Raw genomic sequence first — 21,558 nt, forward strand, 5'->3', positions numbered from 1 at the left:
AATCATATCATTGTGGTGACCATTCAATGTCACACTCCCAGTAAGGATAAAATTAATGTTTAAAAAACTTTGGCCGGGGGCGGAGCCTGGCCACCGAGCCGCATAGACGCACCTAACATGGGCTCCTGCCGAGCGGACACGATCCGGGGCAAAAACGGAGACAATCTCACCCAAAGCCACTCAGGGGTGCGCCACCCACGTCGGGGGTGCCCTCCTGAACCCATCAATGCCACCCCGGGGCTCGCGGGAGCCGGGAAAACGGAGATATGGATGCGGCCTACTGAGGCTGAAGCCGGGGAGAGGCGGACGCTCTCCTCGGCACAAAAGCCACCAAACGATTTCTCTGCAACTCTCCCCCCCCTGGACCGGTGGGGGATATCACGGTCCGCCCTGTACGCAAGCAGGCGACCCAAACACATGTCAAGCTGGGGCAACCGACCCACAGGGCAAATCCATGATGGCGGCCCAGCGTAAACGCAGAAAGCGGAGCAAATGCAACCAGCCACCCATGTCCACCTCTGCTCAAGCTTCAGGGATGCCCTGCAGAGGAGGGGAGCTACCTACCACCAAGCCGAGGTAATGGTGACCTCGTGGATGCGACCTGCAGCTCGACGGAGCTACTACAGGCAAACACCATGAGCCTCCAAAATGGCCGCCCGACAACACAGGCTACAATGGGCCCACAGACGGAAAATGGCGGCAGGCCTATCGGGTGTAATCCCTTGCCGGCAAATGCACGCATCCAGATATGCACACCGACCGTCACAAACATGCAACCCACCGGATCACAATCCCAGCACCTACTGCAGCCTGAACCGACACCAAGCACTGATCGGGGCAACACAAGCGAATGGGCGGCAGCTGAATCCATGGGGCACCGACAGAGCCAACGCCCGAAGCGGTGTCAGCAAGCTAGGGGGGCACAAAGGCCACCCTGCCCTGGAAGACAACCTGCCACGGACCGGCATGGGCTGAAAGAGACTGGTTTGCAGGCACACAACCCCGGTTTCAACCGATCCCCTTATGCTATATTATATTCTATATCTCCAGTGGTTAATATTTTAAAATTTTTTTTTTCCTCTTCCTTTATTCAGCCTGGAGCAATTTATACTATTATTATGGTTTACTGCCCAGCTACTCTTTGCTATTATAAGGTCTCTCTTATATCTTGTCAAGCTGGTCCTGCCTACATATGCCTTCAGCTAAGCGTTGTTGTCTAGAGTTAAACGTAAATTGTGAGCATGTTCTGTTAATCTCCCTCAACGTGATTGAAATCTATGTAGCAACTTGTCAATGTTCACCTTACTCTATAACTTACAAGCATGAATATATATCTAGATATTATAACTATAAAAAAGTGCAGAGAATCAGACTTGTGATGCTGTTTAATGATTGCTATTTTCTCTTGATACCTGGCAATGTCTATGTTCATTTGTGTAATATGCAAAGCACTACAAAAATAAAGAATAAAAAAAAAAAAAAAAAAACTTTGGCCAGCTTCAGCTCAATCCCTGCATCACATTGTGTATAATGTTGATTATCTGTCTGCACCCCATGCAGCTGTACCAGCCATCACAATGACAGTCTGCAGGTCGTAATCCCATTAGTCCATGACTTCCACTGGTGCTAATTATCAGATGCAGAGAGCGAAATAAAAAATATCTGCGGGGTGAATGGATGACTAACTTGTTGTACTGTAACTGTGGTCTGGCCTCAGCCATACATCTCGTAGCTTGGGCAGGTGAAGTAAGAGTGAGAAACAAGCTGTAAGGTAATTAATGTGCTACTGACAGGGGAGATAAATAATTTTAGTGCTTTCCGCTCCTCAGCAGAGACAGGCTGGTGAGGGCTAACATCATGTACACAGTACATCAAACGCATTATCACGCACCCGTCCTGTCACTGGCATGGGTAACATGATAATTAGACCTCACTATACCTCTGGCAATCTCAGGGTTAACAGGCCTTTCTACAGTAACTTCAGGAAGTCAAATAGTTACTAATGGTTTCATATATGGTTCATTGGCCAGGGCTGAGAACAGCCAATTGCTGAATCCCATTCCACGGTCCACCAGGTGTTTTTAACAAGAGCACTGTGCCTCGGTGAACAATCTCCTAAGCACTGTGATTTTCTGTGTCTCAGTGGTTGCAAAGTCGCAAGGATTGACTGAGTAATAACTGACAGGGTGATTTACATAAATATCTCATGAGACAACACCAAGCTGCTGCTAAGGTTGTCCATCTAGCATTTATCTATCCTATACATACAACATTGGGTTTTTGTCAAACACCTTAATCTAATTTCTACACTACTTTACTAACATCTTCTAGCATATTCTATGCTCTCTACACCAATAGTCCAGCCATTTTCATAGATCACGGTTTACTTATCTGCATCAATAGGAACTCTGGGATTAGCCACCAGTTTTGAAGGGCAATTTTGCTCTTACACTTGGACGGGATTATATTAGGATAGTGTGACGAAATCCACTTCACATTTTTTGGAGGTGCCTGTCTGCCAGCCTCCTACCCTGGGACTATGGGTCCTGTAATAACCCACGTTTGAAAGTACTGTTTCTGCCACTTGGACTTTTAACTGGAACAGATTCAAACATGTGGTGGTGGCCATCTTAAATTGTCCAGCGGTGTTTTGTCGTTGAGTGTATGGAACTGTTTTGGGCATGGGGCAAAAATAAGAATTCCAGGAAATTCTTCAAACCCTGAACCGCTCTGGGTGATTTTTGGATATGTTGTTCATCCAGATCAGGGCTATCAGGGGATGTTTGTGGGGTTTTAGGTAGTTTTAGGGTACTCTTGGGGTGTTTAAAAAAAAAAAAAAGCATGTTTTTTATGTGCTTGGAGATAATTGGATTAGAATTAGTACAGTTACTCATCCAATTATCTCCCGAGCAGACGGTAGGGATTGTGTGCTGTGTGTGGGAGTGTCATACCTTGTAACCTTGTAACCTTATTGTTATTGGTCTGTGAAGTTGCAAATCAGTCCCCCACAAGGTTCCTGTGGGCGTACCCCTTGCATGGAGATCGTCACATAAGGCCAAGTGTGGCTTCCATTAAAGAGAGATTCGTTTACCCCTTCATGAAGTCTTGGCTCATGTTTGGGGGATTGGAGAACTACATTCACTCTGGGGATTGCTATAATCACTATACTCCCCTGAGTATAATTACTAGCTCTTATAAGAGCTGTTCCTGCTACGCTCTCTGGACTAGGAGAGGTCTACCCATTGGAAGCTGGATCCTGGTCTTGGGTGCAGGGTGGGTGGAGGACGATGCTAATCACTAGCTCTTCCAAGAGCTGTTCCTGCTTCGCACTCTGAAGGAAGAGAGGTTCACCCACTGGAGCCTGGAGCCTTGTCGTAGGTCCAGGGTGGGTAGGAGATGGCAAGACCCCAACCAAGCTGCGGTGGTTCATGGGGTCTGCAGTGCTTATGGTGGCTGGTGCAGTGCTTATGGTCCTTGGTAAGCACTAGGAGCATCGATTGACTTCGGGTCCATCACACCATACAAGCAGCATCTCCACAAACACCCATCCCCACAAACATGCAACACCTAAGCAGTCTCCCCACGTATACACTAACAATACATATGTCTGAGACCTGTCTATCTTATCATCTAATCATCCACTTTGTTACATTCACCATCCAATTATACCCCAAACTAGTCACATTCATCTCTTCAAACATCCCAAACTACTTTCATCCATCCAATCATGTACCCCAGACTAGTTGCATTCATACACCAAGTCACATACCCCTGAAGTAATCCTTAGTTCCACCACTCTATGGTTATTCATATGTTTTACTTGAATAAAGATTTCACTAGGATATACAAGTGGCTGGAATCAGAACGGAGCTGCCCACCAGGAAATATCCAGGCTTGCTGGCTGGTCATTCCAGCTCTGCATGCCTCCCATCATTAGGAGGACTGCCAATAGGAATGGGCTGGACAGGCCCTGGAGGGAATTGCCAGTGATGTAACTTGTAATGATAGGTATGCCTATGTTGGACAGGCCTACCAGAAGGCCTACCAGAAGTGGGTAGGTCCAGCTACTGACAGGCCATTTCAGTCTAGTGTCAACACAAGCCAATTGAAAGCCTCCAGGCCAGCCCTGCACTTAGACCATGCAAAGAGCGCTTTTAAAGCAGACAAAAAAGGACATCACTAGCATAAACTCTTATATTATATTTTAAAGAGCAACAATATTTCTACAGTGATGTGCAAATATAAAAACACAATTCTGACAAGTTTTGTAGAGTAGAATTCTACAAGTTGAGCGGATAAGTGATGAGGGTCCTGCTCAAATGAGCATATAATCCAGATAATGAGTGCTAAATCTACCTTGAAATTTCCCTTTCAGAACTGCTAAACTTAAAGTGATACTATAGTCACCAATATAACTTAAGCTAAATGTAGCAGTTTGGGTGTATAAATAATGCCACTGAAGTCTCACTGCTCAATTATCTGCCATTTACGAATAAAATCACTTTTGTTTCTGCTTATGAAGCACTAGCCACATCTCTCCAGTGTGTGGTTCACACAGCCTGCATGAAAAAATGGTTTCACTGTCAACGAGATGGTAACTTATTTTAAAAGTTTTTATCTCCTGCTCAGTAAATTGAACTTGAAATTGATCAAATACAGGAGGCACCTGCAGGGTCTAGAAAGCTATTAACAGTGCAGTATACATGAAATTCTACAATAAACATGATTTGCAATAAAGGAAGTGTAAACATTAGATGATGCATCACAGGAAGTGTTTAAGAAAGCTATGCAAGTCACATGCAGGGAGGTGTGACTAGGGCTGCATAAATAAAGTGATTTAACTCCTAAATTACAGAAAATTGAGCAGTAAGACAAGAGGAGCATTATCTATACACAAAAACTGTTTCATTATGCTAAAGTTGTTTAGGTGACCAGTGTCTCTTTAATATACATGTTAAACTTTGACCCAAAAAACAAACAATACACAACATATAAATACTTACTAATTACTTACTTTTCACTTTTTCACATTTTTTGTTAGTATATATATATATATATATATTAAGTTTTGAATCTATAATATCGTCAAAGGTATACAATGTACCTCACAGCTGAATACTGCTTTGTATTGCAGAGCACAAAACTTCTGCAACTATGGAGTTAATATTTAAAAAACATATCAGTAAATAACAGTATGATGCCATTTCTGCCTGGGGACTTTTATAAGTGAATATAATCTGCAAGGATGAAGGGGTTATGGAGTTGTGAAAAGGATGTACATTGGAGAAGCCTAAAAGATGCCACACTTTGATAATAGTTGTGAAAGAATTGGGTTCACCTCACACAATGTGCAGCTAGATATGAATATTTAATTGTTGTCATTCTCAGATCTGTAATTGTAGTCAGCTGTTCATATATAGGTACAGGTAAGTACTTCATATTGAACTATATATGTTTCTGTGTTATGCTTTATATATATATCATCCACTTTATAGCATCAAAATCAATTATACTTTATGCCTGTTGTCCAACTTGTAGGATATTTTATGTAATCCTTTTGCAGTTAACTCAAGTGAAGACCTCTTCACTCCAATCCTTAAGTGTGTTTTAGTATTTATTTTAGGTATAGGTGTAATGAATTTGGATGTATTTGTAAAAATTCAAGGATAGCAATTTCAAGGATACTACTAAACACTTAGCATTGTACTAGCTATCCTTTAAATCTATTCCTAAACATAGGACACAATGTTACCCATTTAGACCAAATGAAAGGAGATTTAGTCTAAGGCAAAGAAGTGGTTATTTACAGTAAGCACAATCAAGTTGTGGATTTTTTTGCCTTAGTAGTTGGCTTTGCCAGAGTCTGTAAAGATTTCTCGACAGCGACTGGATGAATTCATGCAAAATCATAATATTCAGAGATATAATATTGAATATGTGGGTTAACAGTGTCTTGATCCAAGGAGAAATCTGACTGCCATTCTGTGGAATAGAAGGATGTTTTCCTAGTTTGTTTCAAAATTGAAAAGAGCTTCTAGTTGAGTTTTTTTGCCTTCTTTTGAATCAACAGCAATGTGAGAAGGGCTGAACTTAAATGATGTAATTGCTGCTCTGTTATAGCAACACTTATTCATGCCATGTTTCGTATTGCTTTCAATTCAGTAAAATTACAGGCTGTATGGTACAATGCATGTGAAAATGGCAATAGGAAAATCTGAATTTTATATTAGATTTTTTGTTCACAATTTTGCTGTTGTGGTCTAATTCTTACCTAAAGTGCAGTGTGCCTAATGCAGTTATCAACTTTTTGTAAATATAAGGCCACTACTCTAACAGCCCGTAGGTAGTAAGGTAGCAACATATTTAGATGCTAGTCTTTGATGTGCTATGTGACTCTCATTATGTAAAATGTATATTTAATGGCTGCATTATGATCCTCGCTGCTGTGTATACAGCAAAATGTAAAAGAGTCTCTACTAAAAGAAAATATTACCAATCATAAGGCAACATGCTTATATTAGCAATATGTATACTACTAATACATTCTGCATGACATTCAAATCTATTTATCAGTAGCATTTTTAAGCTCTGGCCACTTTAATGAAACATGCTAGTTTTTTAATCATTTAGAATTATTTATCTGCAGTTGTTCCGAAGTCCAGATTATAAATAACCCCATGCTTTACAATGCAAAGGCACAGTTTACATTTTGGTGTATATGAAAAATGTAGGAGGAATTGTTGGAAAAATTAAATCAGTTAACTCACTAAATGTTGAGGTGTGTGAGTTGGTAACCAATATTTAGACCAACATATCTGAGCTAAAAATGTAAATATTTATTGAACCAGGCTCACATTATTTCCCAGCTGTTGTTATAGACTGAATTTGCATTAAACACTTTTTAAGAAACTATATTTCACTGTTAAATGAGGCTTGGCTGAGAATGAAAGGGGATACAGTCCATAAGCCTGTTTAACAATCACTACACCTACACTTACTACATTAAAAGTGGTGCTTATTTGCTAAAGTACAAATTGTTGGGAATTAAAGTAATTAAATTTCATATTTGGCTTTACCAGAGTTAACCTGTTGTGAAAAAAAAATACTTTTATATAACAAATAACAAGCACACGGACACCCGTGAAAAAATATATAATAACAAAAACTTAGCTGATAGGTACACTCAGGGGCGTATTTGCCGCGAGGCAAACAAGGCATTTGCCTTGGGCGGCATTTTTCAGGGGGCGGCAAAAAAAGCCGCCCCCAAATGCCCAAGGCAAATGTCTTGTTAGCCTTGCGGCTAAAAGACATGCCGGCGGGCTGCTGGGCGATCGGACGGCACTGCCTGGCGGGCGGGCGGGCGGACGGCCGGCGAGGGAGCACTTCCCCTGAGCTGTCTGCTCAGCTCCCTCGCCAGCCGCAGAGTGAGGCTGGGAGGCGGAGCCGGAATATGACGTCATATTCCGGCTCCCAGCCTCACTCTGAGGCGCGCGAGGGAGCTGAGCAGACAGCTCAGGGGAAGTGCTCCCTTGCCGGCCGTCCGCCCGCCCGCCCGCCAGGCAGTGCCGCCCGATCGCCCAGCAGCCACTGGACCACCAGGGAGGAAGAGACACCCCCCTCCCCAGCATTCCCAAAGGTAAGGAGGCTGGGGGGGGTGTTAAAAAAAAATGTGTTAAAAATAAATTTTAAAAAAATGTGTTACAAATAAATAAAAAAAAAAGTGTTAATTTTTTTTTTAAAAACTGTGTTAGTGTGTGTCTGTGTCTGTTAGTATGTGTCAGTGTGTGTGTCTGTTAGTGTTTGTGTGTCTGTGTCTGTTAGTGTGTGTGTGACTGTGTGTGTCTGTTAGTGTGTGTTTGCCTGTGAGTGTGTGTGTATGTCAGTGAGTGTGTGTGTCTGCTAGTTTGTGTCTGCTAGTGATTGAGTGTGTGTCTGTTAGTGAGTGTGTTTGTCTGTTAGTGAGTGTGTCTGTTAGTGTGTGTGTGTTTCTGTTAGCGAGTGTGTGTGTGTATTTAGAATGCGGGGCGGGGGGAAAGGTTGGGTGGGGGTGGCGCGGGGGGAGGTGGGGGCGCCTGAGTTTTGTCCTGCCTAGGGCAGCACAAAACCAGGATACACCCCTGGGTACACTGCTTCCCAGGGTTATCTCCCAGCTGATAACCGTATAACAGAACTGTGTAATTGATGGGCTATTTTGGGTATCTGCTAGTATACCTATAAAGAAGGACAAAACATAGTGCAAATATTGCTACAAAACTGTTTAAAACTTTCAGTGGTTAATATGCACTCACATATTCCAGAAAAATTAAGCGTGTTATGGGTGCCTCCCCTTGATGGAAATGGGTTTTTTTTTGTATTTTTGATTTTCCCTCCTCCAGTGATAGCCAATATGGGATCCAGGTCAGCCAAAGATTCCAAGGAAACAGCAACCAAAACGGAATACTCCAAAGGCAATTTATTCACTTACAAGGATTTTAAGAGGGTGTACAAAATGAAATAAAATAATAAAAACAAATGTAGATAAAAGGTATTGGTCCATTTCCATCAAGGGGAGGCACCCGTAACACGCTTAATTTTTCTGGAATATGTGAGTGCATATTAACCACTGAAAGTTTTAAACAGTTTTGTAGCAATATTTGCACTATGTTTTGTCCTTCTTTATAGGTATACTAGCAGATACCCAAAATAGCCCATCAATTACACAGTTTTATATAACAAAGATATATGGTGTATTCAATATAAAATGTAAATATTTATGCATTTTACTTTGTAACCTGCTCTCCTTCCATCTTTCCAGCCTCCAGCTTTACTTCATGCTGGAGGCTTTGTTAAGGGGGCGGGCTTATTGCAACCAGGAGGAGCAATATGGAGAAAACACACTATTTGGGGAGTTAGGGCTGAGACACTAATTTGAGTAAGTTGTGGGGTAGAATCTGGGTATGGACACTAATGGGACAGGTTGGGGACATGGACACTAATGGGGTCGGTTGGAGCAGGGTCCCTAATGGGTGTCGGTTGGAGCACGGATACTAACAGAGTAGGTTATTGGCAGGAACACTAATTGGGATGTGTTAGGGGTAGTACTAACACTAAGTAACACTAATAAGATTTGGGGGCAGAGATACTAATGAGATTGGGTTAGAGGCAGGGACAATTGGGGGGGTAAGAGCAGGAACATTATTGGATAGGGACAGTGACACAAATGGGGGTGGGTTAATGCAGGCACACTAATGGGATGTCTTAGGGGCAAGGAAAGTTATGAGGTGAGTCAGAGGTAAGTATCCTAAAGGGATGAGTTAAAGTCATGGAAACTAACTGGCTGGTCATTCCAGCTCTGCATGCCTCCCATCATTAGGAGGACTGCCAATAGGAATGGGCTGGACAGGCCCTGGAGGGAATTGCCAGTGATGTAACTTGTAATGATAGGTATGCCTATGTTGGACAGGCCTACCAGAAGTGGGTAGGTCCAGCTACTGACAGGCCATTTCAGTCTAGTGTCAACACAAGCCAGGCCAATTGAAAGCCTCCAGGCCAGCCCTGCACTTAGACCATGCAAAGAGCGCTTTTAAAGCAGACAAAAAAGGACATCACTAGCATAAACTCTTATATTATATTTTAAAGAGCAACAATATTTCTACAGTGATGTGCAAATATAAAAACACAATTCTGACAAGTTTTGTAGAGTAGAATTCTACAAGTTGAGCGGAGAAGTGATGAGGGTCCTGCTCAAATGAGCATATAATTCCCAGATTTTACTAGTAACATGACGTAAAGTCATGATTTTATTAAAGACACGGAGGCGAGTATTATGCATAACTCTTTCTTTATTTCCTCAGCAGCAAAGATAGAGGAATATAAATATTGTCAAAAAATGAAAGAAAAACTGTATAGGCATAACGGGTAGCCAATCACATGGTAGAGGAAGTGGCTATATAAGTCCTGTGTCTCCCACAATCCCCCTCTTTCTTGCGAAAACCGAAGACCAGGTAAGAAGAAACGATGTCCTACTTGATCAGCACAGGAAACAGGAACAATGCGACAACATCAAGCTAAAAAAGACAGAGAAATATGGTAATTTCCAGACTCAAAACTGTAGACTTACCAAACAGCATCATAAGGAGTCACAAACAAGAAACTGGATTCTGAAATACAAAAGATAAATAATTAGTGACCATGATAAGACGTACCAAACCATCCAATCATATAAATAAACATATATAATCAATACCTACCTATTGAACAGGAAAAACCCGTAGAGTCTCAAGCATCTCGTATCCCCATTCCACACCGGGAGGGCGGGAGGGAATAATACTCGCCTCCGTGTCTTTAATAAAATCATGACTTTACGTCATGTTACTAGTAAAATCTGGGAATTTTATTAAAGACACGGAGGCTCATATTATGCAAGTTCAAAGCTGTGCAACTATTCGAGATGCGATGTGTTCAATAGGTCTGAAATAGAAATCTCTAAAAGTCGATTCTCTGGACCAATCTGCCGCCCGCATGATATCCTCCAGACGACATCCGACTGAGGAGGCTTTAGAAGCCATCGCTCCCCGTACAGAATGGGGCGTAAACACAGAGGTGTCTATACCCGCAGAGGATAATAGTTCACGCATCCAACGTGCCAGGGTAGGTGTAGAAACCGGTCGATGAGGCGACTTGAAAGATATGAACAAATCGTGTAAATCGGCAGAGCGAAGGGAACTCGTGACATCCAGATAAACTCTGAGGCAATCCACCGGACAGAGCGCCGGACAGCCAGGAAACCTGGGATACGAAAAGGACTTGGATGCAGATTTAGTCCTCCTGGATATATCAAAAGTAACACCTTCTGGGGTGAATGCAATGGCGTTCCAATCCATGGCCCTGACGTCAGAGACCCTCTTGCAAGAGATCAAACAGAGTAACATCACCAACTTGGATGACAGACGTTTCAAAGTCAGCTCCTGATTAGGGTACCATGAGGAGAGGAACTGCAACATCATGTTAACGTCCCAAAAGGCAGAAAAGCGAGGCCGAGGAGGACGAGCAAGGCGGATACCCTTGAGAAGACGACATACAAAAGGATGCCTGCCGACAGGGGAACCATCCAAACCCCTGTGTCCGGCCGAGATAGCCGAGCGGGAGAGGTTAATCGTGCGGTACGCCTTGCCTGAGTCAAACAGGGACGTGAGGAATTCTAGGATCAAAGGCAAAGGGGCAGATACGGGATCCACTGCCCTTTCCAAGCACCAACCAGACCACGATCTCCATGAAGCTCGATAGGCAGTTCGAGTGCCTGGGGCCCAAGCGTTATCGAGGAGTAGGAGAGTTGTCTGCGGAACGTCTGGGACAATCCAAGGTCCCCTGAAAGGAACCACGCTATCAGGGGTAGCTGGTGTAGTAATACTAGCTCGTGTGGGTTCCCATCCGGGTCTAAAAGGAGGTCCTGGAAGATTGGAATCAACCGAGGATAATCGATCGACAACTCCATCAAGCGGGGAAACCATGGTCGAGATCTCCAAAGCGGGGTGATTAGTGCTACACGACAGTCGTGGCGAACCAGTTTCGAGATCGTGCGCGCTATCATGTTGAATGGAGGGAATGCGTATAGCAGACCCCGTGGCCATTCTTGAAGGAAGGCATCGGTCGCCACCGCTGCCGGATCCGGCCTCCAGCTGAAGAACTTCGGTAACTGAGTGTTCAGACGAGATGCGAACAGATCTATCTGGAACTTTCCCCACAACATGTCCAGGCTCTGGAACACCGAAGTGTGTAGACGCCAATCTCCAGAGTCTCTTAAGTGTCTGGAATTCCAATCCGCTCCCGAATTGTCTAGTCCCGGGATGTGTTCCGCTGTTACCGAGACGTTGTTGAAGAGGCAGTATTGCCAGAAGTCTTTCGCCAGAATTGCCAACATCTTGGACTTCGTACCCCCCAGATGGTTTATGTAGCGGACCGCTGATACGTTGTCCATCTTGAGGAGAACGCAGCAATTCGCCCGTCCTGGGGTAAGGCTGCGGATCGCGAAAGCTCCAGCCAGGAGTTCCAGGCAGTTGATGTGCAACGATTTCTCCACGTCGGACCATCTGCCTCCTGTGGAAACGTCGCCACAACGAGCACCCCAGCCGTGCAAGCTGGCATCTGATTCGATCACCACGTCCGGGATGGAGCCGAAGATGGCTCTCCCATTCCACGCCTCCATGTGTGCTAACCACCATACCAACTCGTCTCTGGACTCTGCGTCCAAGCGTATCCGAGACTCGTAGGAGTGACCTGACCGAAGGTGTGACCCCTTGAGTCGCTGGAGGGCCCGGTAGTGTAGTGGGCCCGGGAAGATCGCCTGAATAGAGGCCGCGAGAAGGCCAATTACTCTCGCCAGCTGTCTGATGGACAAGTCTGCGACACGCAGAGCTCTTCGAATCTCCTTCTGAATGGCTTTCACTTTGGAACTTGGTAGAAACAGGAATTGTTGGACGGAGTCCACTCTGAACCCCAGGAACTCTATGGACTGGGCGGGATCCAGGACCGATTTGTCCCAGTTGATCAGAAAACCCAACTTCTGTAGCAGGGTGGTAGTCCATTCCAGATGCAGAAGGAGATCCTCCTTCGATTGGGACAAAATCAGAATGTCGTCCAGGTAAACAATGAGGCGAACCCCTCGGGTACGGAGGAACGCCACCACAGGCTTCAGAAGCTTGGTGAAGCACCAGGGGGCCGAAGAGAGACCGAAAGGCAGGCAGGTGAAACGCCAACGCCGCCCGTGCCATGTGAAATGGAGATAATCTCTGAATTCTAGAGCAATGGGGACCGTGAAGTAAGCGTCCTTCAGGTCTAGTTTGGCAAGCCAGTCCGACTGGCGCAGAAGGTCCCTGAGGCAGTGTATACCTTCCATCTGGAAGTGTTGGTAGCGCAGGAAAGCGTTGAGGGGACGAAGATTTATTACAGGGCGAACTCCGCCTCCTTTCTTGGGCACGAGGAACAGATTGCTCGTAAAGCCTTCGGCGGCGAACGGCAGTTCCTCTATAGCGCCCTTGGAGAGCATCTCTCCGACCTCCGCGGAGATCATTTCGTCTTGTTCCCGTGGAAGGGACAGTTCTCTGGGGGAATAAAACTGGACAGGCACTGAAACAAAATCTAGGCGATACCCCCTTACACACTGCAGAACCCAAGCATCCGAGGTGAGCTTCGCCCACTCTCGGTAAAATAAGGCCAGCCTCCCTGCTACCTGAAACGGGAGGGAAAGAAAGGGTACTCACCGTAAGGACGTCTGCTGGTGGCACCGCTGCGGGGGTATCTGGAGCCCCAAGCTCGACCTCTGGCTGGGAAGAAGGGAGGGGTTCTTTGGTCCTGAAATCCCCGGGAGGGGAAAAAAAAGGAACCTCTGGTAGCGCGAAATGCGCCTCGGAAACCCCGGCCGGGTGGACGGTTCCTGCTACGCCCGGCCCCTCCAAAAACCTTAGGCGCGAACACACGTTTCATGCTCGCCTGCGCCTTGTCAATCGCCGTGAAGGTCTTGACATACGACCCCATGTCTTTAACGAAGGAGGTACCAAACAGTAAACCCTCTTCTGTCGGGTCAGGCTCCGCCACTGTCATAGTGGCCAGTTTAGGGTCGATTTTCAATAATATCGCCTTACGTCTTTCTGTAGATATCGCCGTATTGGCGTTCCCCAGCAAGCATATGGCCCGTTGGACCCAACCAATGGCCACGTCCACGTCCAAAACTGAATCCCCAGTTTTAGCAGTATCCAGAAGCTCATAGAGCTTCGAGAGGGGCCCCAGTGTGTCCAGGATCTTGTCCTGGCATCCCTTCAGGGAATTGTCAAGACCCTTTTTGGGCTTCCAGCCCGACTTACCCAGGAACTGGGCAATCTGTGGGTCAATATCCGGTGTTTTACCCGCAGCGCCCGGGAGAGAAGGGCGAGGGCATTCGGCCCGCAGCTTATTGCGGCCTTCTTTGGAAAGGGGTGTGCGGATACGTTTGGCCACATACTGGGCAATATGATCCGGGGGGACCCATTCAGCGGACCGGGGGTGACGTAGGTCGTCTGGGTCGAACAGGGGGTTACCCTGAGGATCAAGAATAGTGTTGTCATCCCCGGAGGGGCCTAAAACTGGACCCCGGGCCTTGGCGGAGGACTCTGATGGGTTAACGCCCGTAAGGGGCAAATCCTCGCCAGATACATCATCATCACCAAAGGAGTCATACTCCATATAGTCGGATTCCTCCTCCACACTCCGGTCGGTATCCGACCCATCATCAAGGGCTCTAGCCCGTTTCCATAATCTAGCCTTTTTAGCCCGGCCAGGGGCTCTTTTGCGCGTGGGGTGCGCGCCATCTGTGACCGCCTCAAGCGTGTCAGTCATGGCAGGTAGAACCTGCATCGAGGAGTGGGAGCCGACGTGTTTGGACTTGGCCTTTGCCTTACGGGCTCCAGGCACAGTCTGAGCAGGGGAGGGGGACCCCACGCCCGTAGGGGCGGGGGAGGCCAGAGTAGGCAAAACCAGGGAGTGCATTGATTGTGAAAAAGAAGTAGTCACAGCTCCCATGGCCGAGGCAATAGCCTTCTGAATGGAGGAGGCCATAGTGGCTTCCAGCATGGCCTGAAATTCCTGGGAGGCCATAGCACCCTCAGCACTGCCTGAGTGGAAGTCCCCAGGGGGACCCGCAGGCCCATCCTCCCTATCCTGCATGATGTAAAGCTGCAGTGGGCAACTAAAGAAAATAGACTGCTAAATGACACTAAGGTGGATGAAGGAGAGCAAAGGGTTGAGTAACCCACAGAAAGCGAAACACACAGACCGTCTAGCGTTCCCAGGGGACCCGGCAAAGTAAAGGTGACCGCACGGCAGCACAGGGGAAGGATCGAGGTCCGCCCAAGATGGCCGCCGCACGTGAGGGAAGGCGCACGCGACCGGGCACCCGGCGGGGGAAGGGGCTCGTGCACCCGATCCGCCGAGCCCGCCCGCGAGCGGGGAGGGATGCGTGCGCAGCCGCGGCCGACAACAGAGCGGTTGCGGCAAAAGCACAGAGCCGGGAGTCGTGCGGGAGCACGAGGAGGAGAGAAAGGCAGGTTATAGAAATCCCCGGGCAGGGGGGAAAAGCACTAAGGGGTCCCAGGGGGAACGCTAGTGGTAACAGGAAAACTGAACAAACATAAATAGTATACAATGAAATATCATACAAATAAACGTTCATCAAATTTGAGTCAGAGAGAAACAAAAAACACTTATCTGTCTGAGGAAGCAGCAAAGAAAGAGGGGGATTGTGGGAGACACAGGACTTATATAGCCACTTCCTCTACCATGTGATTGGCTACCCGTTATGCCTATACAGTTTTTCTTTCATTTTTTGACAATATTTATATTCCTCTATCTTTGCTGCTGAGGAAATAAAGAAAGAGTTATGCATAATATGAGCCTCCGTGTCTTTAATAAAATCCAGATAATGAGTGCTAAATCTACCTAGCAATTTCCCTTTCAGAACTGCTAAACTTAAAGTGATACTATAGTCACCAATATAACTTAAGCTAAATGTAGCAGTTTGGGTGTATAAATAATGCCACTGAAGTCTCACTGCTCAATTATCTGCCATTTACGAATAGAATCACTTTTGTTTCTGCTTATGAAGCACTAGCCACATCTCTCCAGTGTGTGGTTCACACAGCCTGCATGAAAAAATTGTTTCACTGTCAACGAGATGGTAACTTATTTTAAAAGTTTTTATCTCCTGCTCAGTAAATTGAACTTGAAATTGATCAAATACAGGAGGCACCTGCAGGGTCTAGAAAGCTATTAACAGTGCAGTATACATGAAATTCTACAATAAACATGATTTGCAATAAAGTGTAAACATTAGATGATGCTTCACAGGAAGTGTTTAAGAAAGCTATGCAAGTCACATGCAGGGAGGTGTGACTAGGGCTGCATAAATAAAGTGATTTAACTCCTAAATTACAGAAAATTGAGCAGTAAGACAAGAGGAGCATTATCTATACACAAAAACTGTTTCATTATGCTAAAGTTGTTTAGGTGACCAGTGTCTCTTTAATATACATGTTAAACTTTGACCCAAAAAACAAACAATACACAACATATAAATACTTACTAATTACTTACTTTTCACTTTTTCACGATTTTTTGTTAGTAGTTTTATATATATATATATATATATATATATATATATATATATATATATATATATATATATATATATATTAAGTTTTGAATCTATAATATCGTCAAAGGTATACAATGTACCTCACAGCTGAATACTGCTTTGTATTGCAGAGCACAAAACTTCTGCAACTATGGAGTTAATATTTAAAAAACATATCAGTAAATAACAGTATGATGCCATTTCTGCCTGGGGACTTTTATAAGTGAATATAATCTGCAAGGATGAAGGGGTTATGGAGTTGTGAAAAGGATGTACATTGGAGAAGCCTAAAAGATGCCACACTTTGATAATAGTTGTGAAAGAATTGGGTTCACCTCACACAATGTGCAGCTAGATATGAATATTTAATTGTTGTCATTCCCAGATCTGTAATTGTAGTCAGCTGTTCATATATAGGTACAGGTAAGTACTTCATATTGAACTATATATGTTTCTGTGTTATGCTTTATATATATATCATCCACTTTATAGCATCAAAATCAATTATACTTTATGCCTGTTGTCCAACTTGTAGGATATTTTATGTAATCCTTTTGCAGTTAACTCAAGTTAAGACCTCTTCACTCGAATCCTTAAGTATGTTTTAGTATTTATTTTAGGTATAGGTGTAATGAATTTGGATGTATTTGTAAAAATTCAAGGATAGCAATTTCAAGGATACTACTAAACACTTAGCATTGTACTAGCTATCCTTTAAATATATTCCTAAACATAGGACACAATGTTACCCATTTCGACCAAATGAAAGGAGATTTAGTCTAAGGCAAAAAAGTGGTTATTTACAGTAAGCACAATCAAGTTGTGGATTTTTTTGCCTTAGTAGTTGGCTTTGCCAGAGTCTGTAAAGATTTCTCGACAGCGACTGGATGAATTCATGCAAAATCATAATATTCAGAGATATAATATTGAATATGTGGGTTAACAGTGTCTTGATCCAAGGAGAAATCTAACTGCCATTCTGTGGAATAGAAGGATTTTTTCCTAGTTTGTTTCAAAATTGAAAAGAGCTTCTAGTTGAGTTTTTTTGCCTTCTTTTGAATCAACAGCAATGTGAGAAGGGCTGAACTTAAATGATGTAATTGCTGCTCTGTTATAGCAACACTTATTCATGCCATGTTTCGTATTGCTTTCAATTCAGTAAAATTACAGGCTGTATGGTACAATGCATGTGAAAATGGCAATAGGAAAATCTGAATTTTATATTAGATTTTTTGTTCACAATTTTGCTGTTGTGGTCTAATTCTTACCTAAAGTGCAGTGTGCCTAATGCAGTTATCAACTTTTTGTAAATATAAGGCCACTACTCTAACAGCCCGTAGGTAGTAAGGTAGCAACATATTTAGATGCTAGTCTTTGATGTGCTATGTGACTCTCATTATGTAAAATGTATATTTAATGGCTGCATTATGATCCTCGCTGCTGTGTATACAGCAAAATGTAAAAGAGTCTCTACTAAAAGAAAATATTACCAATCATAAGGCAACATGCTCATATTAGCAATATGTATACTACTAATACATTCTGCATGACATTCAAATCTATTTATCAGTAGCATTTTTAAGCTCTGGCCACTTTAATGAAACATGCTCGTTTTTTAATCATTTAGAATTATTTATCTGCAGTTGTTCCGAAGTCCAGATTATAAATAACCCCATGCTTTACAATGCAAAGGCACAGTTTACATTTTGGTGTATATGAAAAATGTAGGAGGAATTGTTGGAAAAATTAAATCAGTTAACTCACTAAATGTTGAGGTGTGTGAGTTGGTAACCAATATTTAGACCAACATATCTGAGCTAAAAATGTAAATATTTATTGAACCAGGCTCACATTATTTCCCAGCTGTTGTTATAGACTGCATTTGCATTAAACACTTTTTAAGAAACTATATTTCACTGTTAAATGAGGCTTGGCTGAGAATGAAAGGGGATACAGTCCATAAGCCTGTTTAACAATCACTACACCTACACTTACTACATTAAAAGTGGTGCTTATTTGCTAAAGTACAAATTGTTGGGAATTAAAGTAATTAAATTTCATATTTGGCTTTACCAGAGTTAACCTGTTGTGAAAAAAAATACTTTTATATAACAAATAACAAGCACACGGACACCCGTGAAAAAATATATAATAACAAAAACTTAGCTGATAGGTACACTGCTTCCCAGGGTTATCTCCCAGCTGATAACCGTATAACAGAACTGTGTAATTGATGGGCTATTTTGGGTATCTGCTAGTATACCTATAAAGAAGGACAAAACATAGTGCAAATATTGCTACAAAACTGTTTAAAACTTTCAGTGGTTAATATGCACTCACATATTCCAGAAAAATTAAGCGTGTTATGGGTGCCTCCCCTTGATGGAAATGGGTTTTTTTTTGTATTTTTGATTTTCCCTCCTCCAGTGATAGCCAATATGGGATCCAGGTCAGCCAAAGATTCCAAGGAAACAGCAACCAAAACGGAATACTCCAAAGGCAATTTATTCACTTACAAGGATTTTAAGAGGGTGTACAAAATGAAATAAAATAATAAAAACAAATGTAGATAAAAGGTATTGGTCCATTTCCATCAAGGGGAGGCACCCGTAACACGCTTAATTTTTCTGGAATATGTGAGTGCATATTAACCACTGAAAGTTTTAAACAGTTTTGTAGCAATATTTGCACTATGTTTTGTCCTTCTTTATAGGTATACTAGCAGATACCCAAAATAGCCCATCAATTACACAGTTTTATATAACAAAGATATATGGTGTATTCAATATAAAATGTAAATATTTATGCATTTTACTTTGTAACCTGCTCTCCTTCCATCTTTCCAGCCTCCAGCTTTACTTCATGCTGGAGGCTTTGTTAAGGGGGCGGGCTTATTGCAACCAGGAGGAGCAATATGGAGAAAACACACTATTTGGGGAGTTAGGGCTGAGACACTAATTTGAGTAAGTTGTGGGGTAGAATCTGGGTATGGACACTAATGGGACAGGTTGGGGACATGGACACTAATGGGGTCGGTTGGAGCAGGGTCCCTAATGGGTGTCGGTTGGAGCACGGATACTAACAGAGTAGGTTATTGGCAGGAACACTAATTGGGATGTGTTAGGGGTAGTACTAACACTAAGTAACACTAATAAGATTTGGGGGCAGAGATACTAATGAGATTGGGTTAGAGGCAGGGACAATTGGGGGGGTAAGAGCAGGAACATTATTGGATAGGGACAGTGACACAAATGGGGGTGGGTTAATGCAGGCACACTAATGGGATGTCTTAGGGGCAAGGAAAGTTATGAGGTGAGTCAGAGGTAAGTATCCTAAAGGGATGAGTTAAAGTCATGGAAACTAACTGGGTTGGGTTAGAGGCAGGGACAAAAATGGGGGGGGGTGTTATTTCAGAGACACTAATTGGGTAAGTTAGCGGCCAGGACACTAATGGGGTAAGTTATGGGCAGGGACACTAATGGGGTGAGTTGATGCAGAGACACTAATTAGGTTTCATTAGCAGCAGTGACAGTGAAATTAATTGCAGAGGGTTAGGGGCAGACACAATAATGGTGTAGGCTAGTGGAAAGTATACTCAAGAACACTATTGGGGGATTGGAGGGAGAGACAAACTGGGGCTCATCACACACTACAAACAGCAGGTGCACTTACTATGGGGGAACAGAGGTTGAAACACTCAAGGTAATTCACCAAACATTTTAAAAATGTAATCTGAATGGAAAAACGGAGGCAAAACATTTTACTATAGCTGTGTTGGAGAATATTTCCAGATTGCTTATTTTTATCTTAGTTTTCCATTTGAATTGAGTTTAGTGAATAACATTGTCTATGTCCAGGGCTTTAGGGAGGTATCCTAATCTCTAATTATTGTGCATGCCAGGACAAGTAGATTGCCATCATGGACAAGGAGATTGGGCTACTGCTTGGGCAAGTGGATTTATTTTAACATTTACACACCCCTGAGAGTGCACACATGGCAGGTGCACACTATTTAATATTTGTAATAAGCCATGTTGTATTGTTGCAGAAATATGACCAACATATCCCAGAGTAATGATTGAGTCACTACTGCCTCTGATGATTTTAAATGTATTTCATAATTGATACAATTGACTGTTTTAACAGATTAATATGGAAAATGTAACAAATGTAAAGGAATTCATTATTCTGGGATTTTCTGGAGTTCAGGAATATCAAAATCTCCTTTTTGTGTTCTTCCTGACACTATATCTCATCACGTTAGTTGTAAATATATCCCTTATCACTATTATCAGGTATGGCCACCAACTGCACAAACCTATGTATTTTTTCCTTGGTAATTTATCGTTTTTGGAGCTTGGTTATGTCTCAGTTACAGTTCCTAAGATCATGGTGGACATTCCCAGAAAAATCAAAAGCATCTCTTTTCCAGGATGTTTTTCTCAGCTGTTTTTCTTCACATTTTTGGGGGCCACAGAGACCATCCTCCTTGCAGTAATGTCCTTTGATCGCTTTTTGGCAGTGTGCTACCCTTTACGTTACACAAGCATAATGAGTCATAAAGTTTCCTTCAATTTAGCTGCTTCTTCATGGGTGCTAGGCTTCTTGACCACTTCATTTCCCATTATCAAAATATCAGAGTTACATTTCTGCAATTCAAATGTCATTAATCATTTCTTCTGTGAATCTGCACCCTTGTTAAAGCTCTCCTGTTCTGATCCATATTTTAAAGAGTTAAATGTCATAGTCTGTGCTTCATCAGTCATTTTAAGCTCTGTTCTTTTAACTATGACATCCTATGGATATATTTTGCAAACTATATTAAGAATTCCTTCTGTCACCGGGAAACAAAAGGCTGCTTCTACCTGTGCCTCACATCTTTTAGTGGTCACCACATTTTATTCAACTATGTTTGCTATGTACATAAAACCTACAGCTAGTGAAGGATCCCTCAATAAAATAATGGCACTTTTTTATGCCGTATTTACTCCTCTTGTGAATCCATTCATCTACAGCTTACGGAACAAAGAAGTTAAAGAAGCTGTTTTTTCACTTTTCAAAAAGAAAAGCATTTTGAAGCTTTGGAAACTTTAGTGGACTTCTGAGTGAACAGTGTGCTATTATAACTTAAGAACTAGCTTCAGACCTGAATATAAGTTGGGAAAAGTACGGAACTGAAACGGAAATGGAGATTTTTTATATCTTACCTATTTTGTCTTTAAAGAGATTTTCAAGTACCATAAGTTATTATTTTGTAAACAAACACCAGTGATGTAGAAAATATATATATATATTTTTTTTTTGTACCAAATAAAGAAAAGAAAAAGATCTGTTTAGTCTATTTTATGCAATTGTAGTTTTTTTTTATTTTTTTATTTCTTTATTTCTTTATTCCGGTAAGGCAAGTACATTAGCAC

The 21,558-nt window shown here is 43.0% G+C and overlaps 1 protein-coding gene across 1 annotated transcript; it reads left to right on the forward strand.

Moving 5' to 3' along the window:
- Positions 1–457: 457 nt before the first annotated feature.
- On the forward strand, positions 458–21,235 carry LOC134612103 (olfactory receptor 8H1-like). Its single transcript, XM_063456479.1, has 3 exons — positions 458–576; positions 19,953–20,010; positions 20,288–21,235. Exons 1-3 carry the CDS (start codon positions 458–460, stop codon positions 21,233–21,235), a joined length of 1,125 nt encoding a protein of 374 aa, XP_063312549.1.
- The last annotated feature ends 323 nt before the right edge of the window (positions 21,236–21,558 follow it).

The sequence above is a fragment of the Pelobates fuscus genome, chromosome 5, assembly GCF_036172605.1.
Source record: "Pelobates fuscus isolate aPelFus1 chromosome 5, aPelFus1.pri, whole genome shotgun sequence".
In the NCBI taxonomy this organism is placed as follows: Eukaryota; Metazoa; Chordata; class Amphibia; order Anura; family Pelobatidae; genus Pelobates; species Pelobates fuscus.

Excerpts from the sequence above, each read along its gene's own strand:
- LOC134612103 (XM_063456479.1), top strand. The coding sequence starts at position 458 with ATGGCGGCCCAGCGTAAACGCAGAAAGCGGAGCAAATGCAACCAGCCA. Across the intron at positions 577-19,952 it reads CTACCTACCACCAAGCCGAG|TTTTCCATTTGAATTGAGTT; the intron begins GTAATGGTGACC and ends TTTTTATCTTAG. Across the intron at positions 20,011-20,287 it reads ATGTCCAGGGCTTTAGGGAG|ATTAATATGGAAAATGTAAC; the intron begins GTATCCTAATCT and ends CTGTTTTAACAG.